This window comes from Gallus gallus, chromosome 3 (assembly GCF_016699485.2).
Source record: "Gallus gallus isolate bGalGal1 chromosome 3, bGalGal1.mat.broiler.GRCg7b, whole genome shotgun sequence".
Classification (NCBI taxonomy): Eukaryota; Metazoa; Chordata; class Aves; order Galliformes; family Phasianidae; genus Gallus; species Gallus gallus.
The window spans coordinates 23,020,025-23,034,422 of NC_052534.1; the positions used below are offsets into that span (position 1 = coordinate 23,020,025).

Sequence of the window (14,398 nt, forward strand, 5' to 3'; positions counted from 1 at the left end):
CCCCGCCGGAGAGGGAGCGCGGAGCCGCGGTTCCCGTCGGGGGGGGGGCGGGAGAGGGGGGGGGGGGTTGGGGGACGCCGCCCGGCAGCTGCGCCGCGCTCCGCCCCGCCCCGCCCCGCGCCCTCCCCGCCGGGGGGCTCTGCCGAGCCTGGGAGATGTAGTCCCGCTCCCGGGCCAGGCGGCGGCCGGCGGGGCTGCTCCGGGGGACTACGTTTCCCAGGCCCCCCTGCTGCTCGGCCGGAGGGCCGGGTGTCAATCAGGGCGCGTCAGCGGAGGGAGCGACCCGGGGATCCCCCCCCGCCCCCCCGCCCTCCTCCGCTCCCGCTAATAATAAGTGCCGGAGAGCCGAGGAGCGGGGAGGCAAGTGTCATGCGGGTGCGCCGTAAGGGGCCGAGGTCCGGCTGAGCGCCCGGCCCCGCTCCGCCGCCGGCGCAGCCTCGGGAAAAGCGGGGAGAGCCGAAACGAGCCCTGCGGCCGGTTCCCGGGGAAGGGGCGAGCGCGGGAGCGAGGGGGCGATGAGGCGCAGGAAGACGGCGGTGGCGGCCGCCTGCTGCCTCGCCCTGCTGCTGGGCACCCTGCTCAACGTGCTCTTCGTGCCCGGCTCCGAGCTCCCCCCGCCGCCGCCGCCGCCCCGCGACGGGGCCCCCCCGTCCCCGCCCGGCGCCCCCCTGGAGCCGCCGGAGGAGGAGGGCGGCGGCGGGCGAGCCGCGTTGGCGCGGCAGCTCCGCGAGCGCTACGAGGAGGTGCTGCGCTACCGGCAGCCGCGGGCGGCGGGGGCGCGCCGGGCGGTGCGGCCGCGGGAGCGGCGCCTGATGGACCTGGCGCCGGCGCGCACCTCGGCCGAGCAGCAGCCGCGGGGCCGGGCGGCGGCGGAGCGGGGCCGGGCCTCGGCCGAGCTGGGGCTGGAGCCGCCGCCGCTGGGCTGCCGCGAGCTGCGCGCCGCCGGCGGCGTGCAGTACCTGGGCTCGGGCTACACCAAGGCCGTCTACAAAGCGGTGCTCAACCGCTCGCTGGCCGTGGCGCTGAAGGCGGTGGATTTCGGAGGGCACGACGTCGCCCGCTGCGTGCGGCAGTTCGCGGCTCTGGCCGACTGCTACCGCCTGGCCGCCTACAAGATCGTCAAGGAGATGGTGCTGCTGCAGCGGCTGCGCCACGCCAACGTCCTGCAGGTAGGCGCCGGCGGCGGGGCCGTCCCCGACGTGAGCCGGGAGCGGGGTAGGAACGGGGCGCTTCGGCCGGGAGGGCGCTGCCCGCGGCCCCGACGGCGGCACGGGGCTGGCGGAGGGCTCGGGGTCGGGGGAGACCCTCCGGCACGCGTCGTCTGGGCGTAGGCGGCCCCGAAGGCTGCGCCGTAGGGCGTCGACGCGGCTCCGAGTGGGTTCGTTCGGATGGAAGCGTCGCCGTTTCGAATAACGCGAACGTTCCGGTAGAGTGAAAACGGAACGCGGAGGAGACGGTGTCACGGTAGGCGGCTTTTGAACCGAATCGAGGAGTTTTGTATTTCTTCTCCGGCGACGGCAGGAGTGGCAGCCTCAGGCCCCCGCGGTCACAGCTCTGGAGCTGCGCGTTCCGCTTAACGAGAGGGCGGCTGCGAATCACCCGCAGGAAAATAGGAATCGAGCCTCCCTCCTTCCTTTCTATTTCCATTATCTTTCCCCGTGCGCGAACCGCCGAGAGCTGCCATTCCGGTAGCGATGTGCCTCGCTGCTCTGGTTCCCGATGGAACAGCCCGGGTGCAGTCATTCCCGGCAGAGCCGACAGCGGGATATGAGCACGTCCCGCTCCCCGGTGCCGGGGGGGGGTAAGAAGGGGTTGGGTCCCGGGAGCCTCTCGGCCGCTCCGCGGGCGCCGGGGGAAGAAGCGCGGCCCCGCGGCGGGAGGAACCCTCGCGAGGGTGATCTCAGTGCCGCCCCGTTTAAAAATAGCGCGCTGCTAAATCAGAACCATCTTTTCGGTTTCGTGACGGTTTTGTCATCGCGTTTTCTTTTGCTTGTGCCGCGGCTATGCCAGCCAGCCGGAGGAAGCGCACCGGGAGTCCCTTGGAATCCCTGACGTTCTCCGTAGGGACGTTTCGCGCCGGCGAAGGGACGGCCGGGGAAGCGCCGCTCCGCTCGGTGGGGCAGCACCACGGGGGGAGGCTGCAGCCTGACCCGACGGCCGCGTCAGGGCACGGCGGGGCCGGGAATGGGGCTTCGATGGCAGCCGGGAGCCGTAAACGGGGGGAGATGGGGGGACGGGCGGCCAACGGGAAACCTGCGATGTCTCTGAAATCTCACAGGGGACGGGATCCTTTGGCCTCGGTGCTGGAACTCTCCCTGTTTTCAGTGGAAGCCGGCCCAGGGCGGTATATGGGCTTAGAAATCACTGTCCGAGCTTTGCGGCCGAGGGAGAGGAAATCGGTTCGAAAGCCAAACCGTCTCCTCCCCCTCTTCTCTGGCCCTTGAAAGCCGCTTCCATTTCACCCTCGGCAGCCGCCCTCCCGCTGCTCGCGGCCGTCGAACGCATCTCTCCGTTCTGGGGCTGCCCCCTCCCCGCGTCCTCCCGACAGGACGGGGACCGGGACTGCCCCTCCCCTTCCCGCTGCCACCTGCTCGCTGTTGGGGCGGCTCGGGGTGATGAGGTGGCATTGGTGGGGCTGGAAATGAAGTTCGGTGTAGGTTTCGTCCTAGGGAAGGGGGTTTTCCTGTAAATCTCGGGCAGCTGACAGCCTGAAGTGTAGTTTGTAAGATAACAGACTTGTTCTTTACTGTCTCAGCAGTTCCCATTCGGGCCTGTCTCTTGTCAAAATCAGCTTTTTTTAATTTCTTTTTTTTTTTTTTTTTTTAGCCTTCCTTTTAAAAATACTCCTTTATTGTACGGTATAGGATAGAAGGGGAAAGAGCTCTCTCAGAGCGCACCCTGCCCTCAGCCAGCGTGCTGACACATCCGCCGTGCCCTCCGCCGGGGCAGGAGCCACATGGGTCGGCTCCGGCAGATGGGGCCAATCAGCGCTATCACGGGAACGTGGAAAAGCGCGGAGAGGAGAACGGGCCCGTCCTACTGCCGGGCTGCGCTGCTGCCGCTCTGCCGTCCCCTGAGCCGGGCCGGGCAGGTGCAGGCAGCGCTGCGGGTGGGTCCGCTCGGGAGCGAGGAGGAGAGGGGCGGTGCGTTCGGGCGGCTTTTAGAACGGAGGGCAGAGGGGAAGGGAAGCAAGCGGGTCGCTGATTTATTGGAACGGAGGATTTCGCGGCCCGCTAATTGTTCTGCAGCCGCTCCCCGTCAGACGCGGTGCCCGAGCTCTCCCTTCCCCTCCGAGCTGCGGTTTCTTTGCTCGCACAGCCGCGATGCCGCTGTGTGAACGCCGTGTGCCCGGCGAGGAAGGTGACTGAGAGCTCTTTAATCCCTCCCCGCCCTTATTTGAGGAAGAAAAGAGAATCCAAACCGTTTGCGTTTAATTTCGGACAGTGGGCGCGATCGTAAAGGCACAAAGGCGATGTCTGATTTGCTGTAACGATGCGATTATGGCCCCCAAGTATCGCAAGGTAGGGTGCTGCCCTTCGTGGCGTGAGCGTGCCCTCTTCGGGGCAGCTCTTCCTGCTGAAGCAGAGCAGGGAGGTTCGGCACTGCAGACGTCGGAGCAGCGCGAGCTGCTGTCCGTGCCAGCCGTTTATCAGTGCTCCCAGTGATTCATGTCAGAAGGAGCCGCCGCTTTCGTAAAAGCGATCACAAGCGCTCAACGGAAGGTGGTGTTGGCTTTGTGTGCAGCCGGTGGTCGGGTCGTGCCCGGTACCCGCAGCCCGGGCCGCTTGGCTGGGCGCACTCAGCGTTCGGCTTTAGTGTGCCCCGATGGGGTACTGGGGCGGCACCGCGGCAGGAATCGATTCCGTTCGCAAGCACGTGTTTGCTACTGATTGATTTTAGTACTACGGTCATGGTATTTATCGCTCTTAAAATACATATATATATATCCCGTCGCTTAAAATAGTACTAAAAGTAACACATCGCTGACGAGCTCCGCGGTGCAGGATTTGCTAGCTGACTGTATTTTAAAATGCCCAGTTTTAAATCGGATTTCCTTCTCTTTGCAAGTGATAATTGCCGACCTTTTTCTCCGTGATGGTTTCCCTATAGGTATGCGCAGTCGGGGATAGGGCACAAGTCTTACTTTTAGCATGAGAATCCAAGTGGTAAAGCTTTGAATGGATGTTGCCTGTCCCAGGTGGAAGCAGACAGTCCTTCCAAGAGCGAAGAAGTCCAATATACAAGTAATTTCAGTGCCAGCCTATTTGCATAGGAAGGACTCTGGAAGGAGCAGTCCTTCCCCATTCTTGCATGAATTCAGCGCCGTGTTCCCAGAAGCGGGGGAAGGGAAGAGCAGACCGTGAAGCCGTGGTGGAAGCAGCCACTGGGAGACCTCTGTGCTGTCAGCAGGTGGGCAGCGAGTGAATGCCCTTTGTGGTCTTACCGAATGACAAACCTCGCTGCCACCAGGCAGGATGCCCAGCAATGAGCCTTCGTTTGCAGCTGACTGGGGCTTAACAGGGGAAGCTTTGCGCTCTGCTGGTCTGAGCGGCTGGTCAGTGACTGCTGATGCCAGGTGATGGGTGATTGCATGGCCTTCTGAGCTTGGGATGGGATGACAGCTGTTGGGAGTGTACCTTGCAAAGTGAAGTGCCTAATGGGCTGGGTTTTTTTTCTTTAATGTAGTCACTTTGAGCTGCTTGTAGGGCAGATTGGCTGAAGATGTGATTGATGCAGGGGCAGACTGGCTCCATCTGCTGAACTGGCTGTGGGAGCAGAGGAGCTCCAGGCCTCGTGCAGCCTGGAGAGGCTCTGCTGCTGGCCACTTCCTTCCTCAGGTGAAGGGCTGCGGCTGTAGGGTCCCCTTGATTGCTCCATGTTACCTTTCACAGGGACGAGGCCTCTAAGTCACTTGGGTGTCTTCTGAGGTCGTTGATGTTGGTGAGTGTGGGATGTTGGCAATGGTCACTGGTGGGGTAGAGAGGAAAGCAGGCAGTGCCACCTACTGATGGCTCAGCGGAGACAGCCCGCTGCTGCAGCATGTGTCCCCGCAGCCCCGAGGAGCTCAGATGGGGTGGAGAAGGGCAGGGAGAGCAGACAGATGTGGTTTGGCGAGGAAAGAAGAATTACACAAAGTGCTTCTTTATTGCGAGACTGCTTCCCAAAAGGCCCAGATGTTATCCTACACTTTTAAGAGTGAAGAAAGGATCTGTTAACAAGAACGCCAGAGCTGCTGGAAGCACGGGGCTGATACAATTGCAAACCAGCTCTGTCACCGTAAGGCAGGCCCTACATCTTGATGCTCCGGTTGCCAAAACCCAGCTTTTCCCATTGAACTACATGGGATGTTCAGCTTGCAAAGCTGTTGGCAGGGAGAGATTTCCATAAGGCAAGAGCACGTGCCTCCAAATTAGCGAAAAGTACTGCATCCTCCTTACTCTTGAAAACTGCTTTCATAAAACTAATCCCAATCAGTTGTTGAATGATTTCTATGATTGTGTTTCTGTTTTATGTGCCATGTAAACCATTCCAGAAGACTGGTTTGAATTTCTGCCTCCTTTAATGGGAGCTGTTGACTTGTAACCTCCTCCAGATTCCTTTGGGGAGCCCGGCGCTGCTCCTTCCCATAGTGGTGCAGGAACGTGGGTGGGTACCACTGTGTTCTCCTTGCTGCTTGTGTGTTCCAGAGGAGCAGCAGGGAGTGAGCAATCCTCTGACCAATGGGGCTTGGAAACTAGTTCTGACCAGAGTGATGACATGTGAATTGTAAGAGAAGTCTGTGGGTTTTGAAGTTTTTTCAGTCCTCGCCCCAAATACAGGGTAGCCGGGTAAGCTTAGTGTTGACCTTCCTTTTCTACTGTAGTTGGCAAATATAAGGTGTGGAAGGTATGCATAATTTTCTTAAGGTAATATATGGAATCTTTCAGTGCTAAAGACTTAGGACCTTTTTTCCAGGAACGTGGGGAGCCTGTGCTTGCTGGGTGTGGACCCACACCTGAAAGTGCTGCAACCTGAGCTTGTGATGTGATCTTCTTTATGGGCTTTTACATCAACACAGTTGTCTGATAGCTCAGATAGGTGCCCAGTCGCATCTATCTCCCATTGCAGTGCTTGCTCTCTTTGGGCATACGGAGTTTGACAAGAACTGGTTCTCCTGGACACTGTGGTAATACTAAAGTTGTCTCTGGGCTAATTTTAAAGGAGCTGGTATTTTTTCATCACACTCATCTGAACCCATGATTCCAGTAGCCTATGCTGAATGTGAATACTCTGTATCATTTAATGACAAATTTGGAACAATGTGTTTTGAATGGAGTTGATTATTTTTTTTTTTTTGAGTTGGAATATGTGGCTGCTACCCCAAGCTTGTCCTAATGCTGATGAAGTACAAGTGATGTGACTCAGGTGCCTAATAAGGGGGAATTGCGCAGACGGATCCAATAGATATCCCAGCAGGTCAAGCTTTTCTGATCATGCAGTGCACAGAGCTCGTTTGATAGTTTTGTAATGCAAAATATTGTCGTAATAAGGGTTAAACTTCTGGGGCAGTGGAGCTGAATGCAGCCGCTGTGGACGGAGGTCAGGGCAGATTTCTGGTCTGGCTATTTACAAGATAATGAACTGCGCCTCCAGTGATATCAGCGCCTTCCCATTGAGGTCTTGGCTGGATGAGTGATCTATTTGTCCTCACGGGAAGGCTTTACAAGAGTAGACTACTTGTGTGACTAAATATTTGCAAGGCTAGGCCTTGAGCTTGTGCAGTGCAATGCAAATTCAGAGTGCTGTAAATGTTTTCAGAAGAAGAATTTTCCACTTCAGAGTGTATGGAAAGCAGGGTGAGTAAACAGGAGATAAAGTTACTAAATCTTAAGATTATAGCCAATGTAATATATGTCAGATGAGCGGGCGTATAAAGATATGTATACACACGTACTGATTAAAATACATAGAGATATCTGTGGATATGCTGGTAGATGTATATGGTCAGCTGTAATATCTGTGTATTACTAAATAATGCATTCCAGTTTTCCTCTGAATATACTTCCATGTTTAGTAGCAGAACCAGGTATGAGGTCCCCGTACCTTCTGGCTCTTCTGAGTTCAGTGCTATTAATAATACCACATTTATAAATAAAAGCCTGGGCAGAGCTGTGAACGCTGAATTACTGTGTGAATTCTCCCTGCTTGCTGTCGGTTCCAGTGCTCGGCAGCAGCAGCAGGCAATTCTGCCTCACAGCTTTCAGCATGCAGCTTTGGGCCCAGTCCTGGTCCTGGGCGGTGCTGAGCCCTTGCAGTCTGAATGTCTTTTCCAGAGAAGCTCAGAGCTCAACAGGGCTTGATTTCTCCATTTCGATGAGGAAAATCAATGCACTTCTCACACACCATCTCTTTGCGTTCTGTAGCAGCAAAGCTGACATCACGTTGATCTTTATATTGAAGGTGAACCTTTCAGGGAACTCATCCTTTGGGATGAGCGGGGTGGCAAACACATATTTAAATAAACATGTAAGTATAATATAATGATGAAAATAGTGTGTATATGTAATAGAGAAATACAGATATTCATATATGCAGTCACCTCACGGGTGGAATGTGGCACATGCACAAAAATATAATATGTATATGCTTACGTATGTATACATACAATCAGCAATAGAAAAATATTTAGAACTTGGGTGATCAGTAGGTCTTAGTGATGTCACTCTCTCAGATGGTGTATGTGTAAATCCCATGTCATGCTCTTCAGGTGCTGCCTCAGCATTCCGGGAATGACAGGTGGACCCAAGCATTGGTTGTGTCAGAAGGATTATGGTGGCTTTGATAGCAGTGAGGTAGCACAAGCTTCTGAAATGTGCCTTCCTGGTTTTGATGTGCAGCAGCCCAAACAAACAGCTCAGTGAGACACTACCATTGTCACTGGGATTTTTTAATTTCCCCTTGGCACCAAGTCACTGCAAAATATAATACTGATGCAGCCAGTTTTGATGCAGCAAATCTATGTCCATGTGCTTTGGAAAATAAAGGATGTGGCAAGTGTTGGCTGCCATTGCTCTTCATGAAAGCAAGATTTTTTTTTTTTTTAGATTGGCCTTCTCTCTTGTATGTTTGAGCAAACCCTTCTTGAAAGGGAGGAGAATGAAGTCTTCAGACATTGCAATGTAATGTCATTGTGTGACTACAGGAAAGCGGGGGTCCTCAAGGCTCTGAGTTGGGAAGATCTGTTCAATATGGGACAGTGGGATCAATTTCCAGCTTTTGTGGCTGTAGGAGGAAAAAAAAATCTGAAAAACATAAGCATGAAGGGCTGAAAACCAAGAAGGTAAAGGGAAAGCTCTACAGCGTGCTGTGGTTTTTAGTGAAACTGTAAACAGCCCGGTGCTCGGAGGTGAGGTGGGATAGCTACTGATTAGGAGGAGTGGGACCCTGCAGGCCAGTGGCTGCTGGCTTCTGTCCTGGGGGGCACCTTGGGTCCCCAGGCTGTAGCTCTGCCCCAGCATTTATTTTTCTGGAGAAAAAAAAACCCCAAGAACAAACAAAAAGCCAGGAAGGATGCCTAGCTAATGTGGGAGGGCCTGTTGTTTGCATATCCTTGCCCTGCTGATGACAGCTTAATAAGCTCCTTTATTTTGTGTTTTTATTCAGTAAGCTTGTCATCTTTTGTGCAGGCTCTGACCTCTGCTTTCACTCTCCCCTTGGCTTGTCCGGGAGGGTACCTCTGTCCTATAGCTTGTAGGGCTGTGAAGGGAGCGGACTGTGGTTCCTTGGAGCCGTGCTGCTGCTGGGGGATACCCTGCTGTGGGGTCGGTGCGCGCAGAGCAGCACGGGGCTGAGTCTTTATGAGTGAGGAAACCCAAACAGTCCAGGGAGAATTCAGTAAACAGGGCTGTCCTAAATGAGTTACAACACATGATGTGAGAACAGCTAAACATTTCATAGCTGGCTTCCATTTTTTTCTAAACAGAAAGCGAGGCATCCCGGTACCGCGACTGTTTGCTATTAGCTCCTACACAAAAATATATTGGGGTGGCATTTAACTCCAGTGACTGGGTATATCAAAAAGATGTGGGTTGTATTTCTTTCCACTCATTTGATTGGAACCATGCTGCAAAAGCGTATGAAAACCATCATTCCTTAATATATCCAAAGTGCAGCTTTGCAATGCTGAGGCTGATGTCCGGCCCGACAGGATTTTGGATAGAGGGGGCATTTTGGATCATCATCTGCTTCCAGCCAAATTTGATTTCCCTGGGTTATTATTTTTCTCTTCATTATGTGCATCCAACTGTCTGTTTCTTACCTCGCCGTCTGGGAATACAAGCCTGTTTGTCTCATTTCAGGCCTTAAAATGCGTAGGCCAAATAAAAAAGGGGAAGAAATAAAATGCTTTGCGTAATAGCTCTGTGCATATTAACAAGCCAGTTATGGAATGAAAGGGCCGAGAGTTACTGTCTCTGAGTATTTTGCTTCTATCATATATTCTGTACTTGGTAGCATCTGCATTCTGGGTGTTGGTTATCAGGAGGGGATGAATGTAACCGTTTTAGATGCTTAATTGGCTGTTGGGACATACCCAGTTTGTAATCATCATAATTGCACATACAAATATGACCGTATAATTACATGTGCGTTTTTGCATTTAGTTTCATGACTTCATTTAGGAAAGCATAAACGCAGCCCAGTAAATCCTTTATATCTCAAACTTCTGTGCTTTTATAACTCTATATAATTATGTAATGGCGCTGCATCTGGAGAGGTTTCACTTCAGCAATAAGAGCTCAGGTTAGATTATATATTTTTTGAGCTGGACCTACACAAATTTGCTCAGCACTGTGTTTCGCTGGTATGGTTGATGAATTCAGCAGTACTTGTGCAAGAAAATACTCTTCTGAGAATAAGGAACCTGGGGTGGATCAAGCTCGTTTCAGCTCCTGCAGTGACTGAAGTGAGTAGATGGGCAATAAAATAGTAAAATGTACCCCAAATGCTCAGGTGCTCAGGCAGCAAAGAGTTTTGCCAAGGTACCGACTGATGGCCCAAATAGAATTACTGCTTAAAACTTCCAGTTCTCTGAGAACAAAATGAAACCCTGTTAACTGTGGCAACTTCTGGATCGAGATAAAATAGATACACGTAGGCACTGTAATTCATTTCGACTTTGGCATTCATCTGCACATAAGTAGTGAGACTGAGTTATCTGTATTTTATGTGTATGGATATACGTGTATCCCACTTTATAATCAAATTAATGTCTGTTATCTTCCTTATTTCAGTTCTTGGAGTAGTTTTTACAAACATGAGACTGTCTAACAAAGACTGATGTCTTGTTTGCGTTCTCTGTCGCTGTGACTCAATGCTTAACTGTGATAGTGTTGTTTCCCAGTCTCTATCCCTTTTCATTTCCCTGAGGGCATTTCTCCCCGATGGGTAACAGTGAGTGCTACAGACAAGTGCTGAATTCACAGTGAAGGAGCAGAAGTTTGATTCTGACACTCACAGATGATGTTTTTCTGTCTGTCACACGTGAGGGAAGTGAAATACCCAGTAAAAACTGCAGACTTCAGCTGACGGTCCCTCTGTGCTGAAAATGTTGGCTTTCTCCGAACACCGGTAGACAGTGCGCTAAATATTTTCATTGAGTTTCATTCTTATTGTTGTTCCGAAGATTTCAGCAGATGTGCGTTGATGTGGCCATCCACGATAGCTCACTGAAGACTCATTCCTGATTGCTGTAAACATCTGCACTAAAACGGTGTCAGAGACACCCAAGTCCCATCCCAATGGCTCTGGCTTAAGAAATTACTGCTGCCGTGGCTGCAAGGAGGAAGGTTTACTTTCCCATTTCAAATGTTCCAGTCAGCATCCATCCCAAACTCTCAGTTGTGCATCAGTGCCAAGATCTTTTTGGCGAGTCTTAGAGTAAAATCTTCTAGCTCTTTTTTTTGTTTAGGTTACACTCCGCGTTTAAGCTGCTGTTTTGAAATGCAGTGCCATCTTTGCACCGAAAAGAAAAACTGTTTACTTCACTTGCATTTTTGGAACGCTTTTTTTTTTTTTTTTCATTGAAATGCTGACAGCTCCAGTCGCAGCTAGCAGCCTGGTTCGGAACAAGCCACGTATTTGCTGACTTAGCCCCGCTCTTTGCTTTTCTGGCTGTGAGGGTCATGAGCCGTAGGAGCGTGCTCCATAGCCAGAGCTGCTCATGGCGGCAGCTGTCAGTGGCCGCTCTCGCTCCTCTGGCTCTTGGCTTTGCTGGTGGCCTTGCAGTGGATGAGCCTGACTTCTATGGGGCTCTACCGCGTCTCCCAGCACAGGACGGACCCTCATCAGCTTCACCGAGCTCTGTAGAACTAAAAGGGGTTTGGAGAGAGAAAAAAAAAAAACAAAAAAAACAGATTACTCTGGGAAAGCAGAGGTGAATAGAACCAGGGCACTTTCTGAAGCTGCTTTTCTTTTTATTTTCCTTCCCTTCCCCTCTGACCCTTTTATTGTTAAGTTTATTTGACTGGGGGCAGAGACTACATTTAATTTTATTTCATGTGCACGCTGTTCTGGCTGGCAAGTTGCAATCAGATCCTTATCAGGCTCCTTTAACTGCCTCTCTGCCAGGGCTTGGCATGGAGCATATAAAGCCTGTCCCCGTAGCTGTGTCAGACATTGTCCCACTCCATATAAAGCAAGCCAGCTCTTCCACACAACCCTTAAATATTCTTCTTGGGCAGTTATTTGTGCAAGTGGGAATTAATCACTCAGATGTCCTTGGAAAGCGAATGCAAGAAGGAGCTGGAGCATGGCCGAAATTGCCATTTAAATTCTTTTAAATTGAAGAATCTACTGGCAGATAATATTTTGAAATATTTGTCCTTCTTTAATGGTACCGCATACGAAAGTCCATCAAGTAGAGCAAGAAGCAATTTCTGGCTGGCAAAAGATAAGTTCTGGTATTTCAATTGAGTTTCAAGTTGTATTTCACTGAAATGCACAGTCATTGCACAAATAGTTGCTCTATGGAAATGTCATTAAAAAATTTTGTGATGTCTTTTAAGCAGTCTTATTTAGGGGAATTTTAAGAAAATCAAGTTGTCTTTAGCCAGATGTTGCGCAGACTAAGCTGATTTTCTTCTGATAGAGTTCTGTTTCTACATCTATGGATATTTTAGTCTTTTTCTTAAGCATTCGTTGATATGATCTCATGTATGGCCGCTTTATTTCCCTGGGGTGGTGTGACACCCACAGGGGCTGTGCTGGCTGCTTTAGGAGCTTCCTTTGGGGATTTCGAGGGAATGTTCCTCAAATGAGGGGATCCAAAAGTTGCTGGGGAGGGCTTCAAGGCAATTAAATGCTTTGTAAGAAGTGTTTACTTTGCACCTCTTCCTCTGAGAAACGTAAAAGCATGCCAAGATATGTTACACTGATACTGCCCTGTGCTTTTTTTTTTCAGCTCTATGGCTATTGTTACCAAGATAGCAATGACATCCCAGACACCCTGACAGCCATCACCGAACTAGGCTCACCTTTAGAGATGATTCAGCTTTTACAGACTTCCTGGGAAGACAGATTTCGAGTAAGTAACAACTGTTCAGAAGGGACACGCAAGAGAGCAATGAACACGAGAAAACATCACGCATGAAGCACAGGTTATGTACAGTGCAGTATAGCTCACGTTTATTAATCATTTGCTTGGCTTGTGATTACATCTTGGTTTAGAAGTGGAATTTAACACTCCCTTTCTGCAAGGTTTAATATGCTATGCTGTTTTGTCTCTCGATGTTATCTAATTGTAGCCGGCTTGTATGCTTTTACATCGTATCTGCAAAAGTTTCTTACTTGTTAAAGCTCAAGGCTCAGAGTTCTTGGCATTGAGCGCTATGCTCCACAACTGGAATTTAAACAATAGAAGGATGTTACTTTTCTATCCTGATCGTTATCCTAGGTTGGTTTTATAATTGTTTTCTTCCGCTTCCTGTTCTGCTTGTCTTTTACGGGGGGAGAGTGAAAGCAATGTACACAAATCTGAAAGGCGGCTTGTCCACTGTGCTGGCAATTTACCAGGAGCACGAAGGTCACACTTAATTTGTCCAAAATGAAGCCAGACTGCAGCAATGCTTTGATCAAGACAGCGCTGTCTCAGTCAGTGTACACTGGGCTGTCTAGTCGACTGAGGTTAACTCCCCAAGAGGTTTCAAGGCAGCAATAGTTTTCATCTAAAACACTTTGGGCTGTATGGCTCCATCTGTACTGGAGAATTAAAGTGCCCCCGACTAAGCTCAGAGGCTGTGGTATGCTGCAGCCTACATCTGTACTGTTACGCATGGTGCTCTCAAGGCTGGGTGGCTGTGTGCAAGATGTCTGTCAGGTAGCGTCCTATGGCCATGCTGCCTTCTGAGTTGTGTTTGGGAACAATGAGGGAGCTCAACTTCAGCTCTCTTCTCCTGGAAGAACTACATCTATAATAAACGGCAGAGGTGCTTGTCGCACCTCCGTGAAAGTAGAAGCTGTCTTTGTCTCATCTCATCCACAGGATGCCAACAATGGACTGCGATGGCATCTGTGTACCCAATCAATTACCAAGAGATATTTTAGATGATGGGTAATGAATTGGGAAGTTTCCCTTAGTATGGATATTTCTGAGTGAGCGCTTACAAAGGGAGGTTAAGGAGAGTTGTCTTAGATAATTTCATGCTTGGTAGCTTGTCTAGGACTCAACTAGCACAGAGGAAATAAAATCATATATTGATATGTAAGACATTCAAGAAACTTGTAGGTGCGGCAACTGAGGGACACAGGTTAATGGCCATAAGGTGGTGGGTTGATGCTTGGACTAGATGATCTTAGTGGTCTTTTCCAGCCTGAATTATTCTATGATACTTTGGTGACCCAGTCCTGAAAAGGGCTAAATAAATGGCTTGGCTGTTCTTACAAATAATTTCTTGGTGTTGGACTGTGAAGCAAGCTTCCTCTCCAGGGCAACACTGCTCCAGTCAGCAGAGAGTGATGCAGAGCAAAGCCTTCACTCTTGTACTTAGGGCTTTTTTTGTACATGGATTTTCACAGCCCAGACTCATAGTAGGTATGTGGGGCATCAATCCACAGGGGCTCAGAGAGGTTGCCAGTGCAGGAGCAGCATCTTTTAGGTTTGAGAAAAGGCAACGATATCAGATGACAACCTGTATTTTTATCCAAACTAAATTCTGGGTTTGTTGGCAATTGAAGATAAGTGTATTATAGGTTGGTTTTGGCTAATACTGCGTATTTCAGGGTAGTGTGTGCAGGAATTCGGCATACTTTCAGGAGGAAAGGAAGGTCAGCTCTGGCATCCCATCACTGTCTGCATTCATTCACAGGACAGCCATCACCGTGTAAACTTTGGTATCACTTAAGTAGGATAAACGTTCTAGCC

General features: G+C 50.8%; 1 protein-coding gene across 1 annotated transcript in view; it reads left to right on the top strand.

Annotated features, from left to right (window-relative positions):
• Window positions 1–354: 354 nt before the first annotated feature.
• The window catches only part of PKDCCA (protein kinase domain containing, cytoplasmic A), a 32,916-nt gene continuing 18,872 nt past the window's right edge, over window positions 355–14,398 (top strand). The window contains exons 1-2 of the mRNA XM_025149063.3: window positions 355–1,169; window positions 12,440–12,562. Coding sequence (XP_025004831.2) covers window positions 516–1,169; window positions 12,440–12,562 — 777 coding nt within the window. The 5' untranslated portion in view covers window positions 355–515. The remainder of the gene's footprint in view (window positions 1,170–12,439; window positions 12,563–14,398) is intronic.